A 5,401-nucleotide genomic window follows, 5' to 3' on the forward strand; every position below is an offset into this window, starting at 1 on the left:
CCCAGTCTGTAGGTTCTCTTTTGACTCTTTTGGTGAAGTCTTTTGAAGAGCATAGGTGTTTGATTTTTAGAAGATCCCAGTTATCTAGCTTATCTAAGTTCAATAAATTTTTAGCAAAGAGGGATGCAGAAACAGCTAAAGGGAACTGGTCCAGAGCAGTAAAGGATGAGAAAATTCTTCAGCATCCATTTCAGTCAGTGAACAGTATTGAGAACCTACTGCATGCCATGCATCATATTTGATGCTAGAACTATGAAAATAAAAGACATTGTCACGTTTAAAAATCTAAAATAGGAAAGTCAGGTTTTATAAGAAAAAATTTTGAGTGGTGAGAATTTTTATACTTGACAAGTCTCTTAATATTGTTATTCACTCTAAAAAGACATTTTCTGGTGTGCTGTAGTATCTTGTGCTAGTTAAAAGAAACGTAGAAGCAATTTCTGAAGAAAAATAAGTAGTTCAGTTTGGCTACAACCATGAAAGATCAATGTCTCAGGATAATTATTAAGAGAGAATGTATTACAGAGATGAAATACTTATGAAGTTGCTAAGTAGTTGAGGAAATGTTGCTTTAGTAAGTTATTAATGTAATTCTCTTTAGTGTTTGCTTGGGCTAGTTTAGCAAATCATTCGTTTTCACTAAATGAAATTATGGAGTTTCTAGTTCAGGTTTTGCTAATACTTGTTTAGTAAGGGATGATAATACAAGCTATTTCTTCAGCAAGGTTTCATTACTACACTAATCTAGAATAATAAATTTGAGATGGAAAAAACACCTGTGAGTTATCACATAGCTTGGCCTTAATTCACTTTATGAACCTAATCTGTTGTTTTTGGAATTATTGCCATAACTGATATTTTGGTTCAGGTATTTACCAAAATTGAGGAAAATGTAAATTGTATGTCATATGAAATTAGATTTTATGTTATCCCTAATGTCAGCAAAAAAAGAGGAAGACTCTCAGTGAGGTGGATTGACACAGTGGCTGCAACAATGGTTTCAAACATAGCAATGATTGTGAGGATGGCACAGGACTGGGCAGTGTTTCATTCTGTTGTACATAGGATTGCTACAAGTTGGAACTGACTCAGTGGCACCTAACAACAACGTCTGTCTGCTAATAAACTCAATATCTTTACCAATCCATTTGCCATGGCAAAAAACATTTTACCAGGTGACATTCCTTATTATTTTCAAGAAAGAAGTTGATGTAGCTTTATATGTAGAAATATTGCATCTTTTGCTGAGCATTCTCTATAATGATATGTTCCTTGGTAGATTATTGTAAATAAAGGGATTTCCATTTTTTATCTTTTAGTTTGCTGGAAACCATGTCTCACTATACAGATGAACCCAGATTTACCATAGAGCAGATAGATCTGCTTCAGCGCCTTCGGCGTACTGGAATGACTAAACATGAAGTTCTCCATGCCTTGGAAACTTTGGAACGTCTCGATCAAGAGCATAGTGACAAGTTTGGAAGAAGGTCCAGCTATGGAGGAAGTTCATATGGGAATAGTACCAACAATGTTCCAGCATCTTCCTCCACAGCTACAGCGTCCACACAGACGCAGCATTTGGGAATGTCCCCATCACCCAGCAACAGTTATGATACCTCCCCACAGCCTTGCACTACCAATCAGAACGGGAGGGAGAATAACGAGCGATTGTCCACCTCCAATGGAAAGATGTCACCAACTCGCTATCATGCAAACAGCATGGGTCAGAGGTCATACAGTTTTGAAGCCTCAGAAGAGGACCTAGATGTAGATGATAAAGTGGAGGAATTAATGAGGTTAGTGACTTTGCTTTTTCAGAGTCCCCAACAAATATATATGTCCTTAAAATGTTTTTTGAATAATAAGTTATTTCAGTTCCTTATTTATAATGACTGTGATTTCTCCCCTTCTTTTGGAAATGAAAGAAAAAAAATTCGAATTTTATGTTTTAAATTTTTTTTCTCTTTTACTTCAATCCTTTCTCTTTGCTGTTTGACAAACGTTTTCCATTCTCTCTGTTTATCAGAGTTTAGCCTTTTCTTTGTGGCTCTAATTGCTAACTTCTGGCTAACAGCTATATTTTAATCCTTAAGTCCATTATATGTACTTTTTCTGAGGGCTAAGATTATTTTATCATGATACAGAATATGTACACTCTTAATTTTTCCCTGCGACATTCCAATCAACAAAATAATTTGAGCACCTATTATATAAAAAGTAGTGTTCTTAAGAAGAAAAATAGACATGATTTCTGCCCCTAAAAGCGTAGAATTCTGATTTTGGCTGTAGATACCCACTGTCATCAAGTTGATTCCAACTCACAGCGACACTATCTGTAGGACAGAGTAGACCTGCCCTGTCAGGTTTCCAAGGCTGTAAATCTTTATGGAAACAGACTGCCACATCTTTCTCTCGTGGAGCAGCTGATAGGTTTGAACCTCCCTCCTTGCAGTTATCAGCCAAGCACTTTAACCACTGTGCCACCAGGGCTCCTTGACAATAGATATGTATATATTTTAATATAATTGTTATCAGATAAGTGCGAAGTACCTAGAGTTTTAATCACTTAGAAAAGAAGAAGTCCACTTTCAACAGAGGTAGTAGAAAAGGCTTCACACTGGACCTGGAGCATTTTAAGGGCAGGAACCATGTCTTATTCATTGTTGTGACTCCAGAATCTAGAACTGTCCTTGGCACATGGCAGTTGTGCCAAGTGAATTTGACCTAAACCTTAAAGAATAGCTTCAGTTTTAAAATGTAGGAACTTTATTTAAAGTTGCTATTAGCAGGTAAAGAAGGCGAGGCATATTTAGTGTGACAATGATTGTAGATGGGCTAGACTATGGTAATAAGAATATTAGGAGATAGTACCAATTTTGGAAGGCTTTGAGTTCCATACTAAATAGTTTATGTTTAATTTGGTTGTAATTAAGGAGTTTTTACAGGTCTCTAGGAATAGAGATAATAAAAGCATTGTTTTCAGAAGATTGTCACTACTATAGAAGGAAGTGTGTATTGGGGGAGAGGCCTGCAGACAAACTAGGTAGAGTAGATGATGAAACAATATATAGAAGGAATTTGTCAGAGAGAAAATTAAAACCTATAATTTCTGAATTCTAGTTCTTTCTAATTTTCAGACTTAAAAATAGTGTAATAGTGACATAATATTGCCACGTGGAAGATTCATCCTGTATTACTACAAAAGTGAAATATCCTTTAAAGAAATGAACTGTCCTGAATTAATTTTAGGGTAGAACTGCCTTATATTGAATTATGGGTCAAATGAACTATTACTTCTAGTTTCCAGTGTAATTCCTGTAATGAGTAGTTTCATAAAGTAGTCACAGGACCTTGTTACATTAAGCTTCTAAAATTTAAAAATAGATGAATTTGACTTTGATTTTGTTTTTACTTGTTAAAGCAGCTGGCCAAAGTTCAGATGTTGCTTTTGAATTTAACTTAGAAATCATTGTCGAAAGTAAAAGGTAGAACCATTTGGGCAAATAAAAGTTATTTCAGTTATTGAAATATACACAATTAGCTTCTAATTATCCTGAGTTGAGAGGATAGTATCAACAAAATTTATTTCTTAGAATGCTACCCTGTTGTTGTTATTATTGCTATTTTGATAAGCTTTGGACATAACAGTTAATTCCCAAATATATATTAGACTAACAAGAAGTTTGGGAAAACCTTATTTTTAATAAGACTTCAGAAGATTGGTTGGTCTAATGAGGGTCTAAAAACTTGACTATTAACTTGTAGTTAATAGTCCTCAAAATAGACAGAAAACCCACTTACCAACGACTAGGATTTGTAGTTAAATCCCATTGTAACACACATCCAGGTTTCAGTGTTAAACATATACGTGTTTTGTACCTTGTTATTTACATATAAGCTGCCACTTGTTCATAGCTAGGAAACTTTATCTTCACTTTCTCTGGTTCTTTCTGAGAACTTCTCCTTTGTTGTCCTCTAAACTTGTAGGGGTCTCATTGGGCTTTTTGGCTTTCTTTGGTTCTCTACCCTCACACCCTTGCCCACAGCTACACTCCTTCACTCCCCCAGTGCACCCCATCTCTCATTTTTCTCAACATTACAGTTGATAGTTATCCTTCTAAAGTCAGTGGGGGAAGTATGTTCAATGTCTGTTCCCACTTTTAAAGATTACAACCGTCTTACAAGGTTGGTCAGAGATAAATGAGATTCACAAAAATTAACGAATTTGTCCAAGAAAATTTAAATATTAATGGCAGAGCTGAATTCTAGCTTGCGTATTTATTACACGAGTCGCTTGTATCTGTTGCCTCTGTAAACAAATTTTTCATGTCTATAGAAAGTGCAAATGCCTTAATGGGTTTACTGTCCCAGATGGTATTTGCCATTTCAAATCAATCACTTATTAATTAAGTCAATTTTTATTTGATGGAATGTTAGAGAAAATTTTAAGCAGTGATTTTTGCTGAGTATCCTGTGGCCACTTAGGGCTATACTACTCTTGCTGTTCACTCAACACTATGGTGCTATTATAGTGGCCTGGATTTGGTGGTCTCTCAATGGGGGATGGAAACCCTGGTGGTGTAGTGGTTAAGTGCTATGGCTGCTAACCAGAAGGTCAGCATTTCAAGTCCACCATATGCTCTGTGGAAACTCTATGGGGCAGTTCTATTCTACTCTGTCCTATAGGGTCACTATGAGTTGGAACTGACCCAACGGCAGTGGGTTTGGATTTTTTTTTTTTAAGGTTGGGTAGAATGGGTACCTGAATTCCTCCTCACATTGTTTTCTACATATATAATTCACCTCTTGTTGCTCACATTCTCCAACCTCTAAGACACTCAACAAGAAGACATACTTCTTTCAGATCCCATAACCCACTGAGTCCACAATTTAACTCCTAACAATTTCAAGGTAAATAATGGAAATTTTTTTGTAGAACTCAATCAAGTTATAACTGTACACCTGATTAGCTCGTTAAGAGTCAGAAAGAAACTGCTACTTTCTCCATTTTTGAGTTGGAAAGCATAAAAAAAATGAAAGAGCTAGTAAATTCTCAACAAATTGTTGAGTATAACATTTTACAGAGGATTTTAAAGTTAAGAGCTAGAAAGAAGATCCATTTCACATTTTAATGTTTGGAAAATGTAGCTACTAATATGGTAGCATTGGTGGTGCAGTGGTTAAAGAGCTTTGCTGCTAACCGAAAGGTCAACGGTTCAAACCCACCAGCCAATCTGTGGAAGACAGATGTGACAATTGGCTCCTGTAAAGATTTACAGCCTTCAAAACCCTATGGAACAGTTCTACCCTGTCCTATAGGGTCACTAAGTCAGAATTGACCTGGTGGCAGTGGGTTTATATATATACACACACACACACACATATAAATACATATATCTAT

At 35.9% G+C, this 5,401-nt stretch overlaps 1 protein-coding gene across 8 annotated transcripts in view; it reads left to right on the forward strand.

Annotated features, from left to right (window-relative positions):
- HMBOX1 (homeobox containing 1) overlaps window positions 1–5,401 on the forward strand; it is a 324,458-nt gene that overhangs the window by 172,691 nt on the left and 146,366 nt on the right. For all 8 annotated transcript variants that reach the window (XM_023736737.1, XM_004382194.2, XM_012557228.2 and 5 more), the window contains exon 3: window positions 1,320–1,796. In XM_023736737.1, coding sequence (XP_023592505.1) covers window positions 1,320–1,796 — 477 coding nt within the window. The remainder of the gene's footprint in view (window positions 1–1,319; window positions 1,797–5,401) is intronic.

Source organism: Trichechus manatus, unplaced genomic scaffold (assembly GCF_000243295.1).
Source record: "Trichechus manatus latirostris isolate Lorelei unplaced genomic scaffold, TriManLat1.0 scaffold00091, whole genome shotgun sequence".
NCBI lineage: Eukaryota > Metazoa > Chordata > Mammalia > Sirenia > Trichechidae > Trichechus > Trichechus manatus.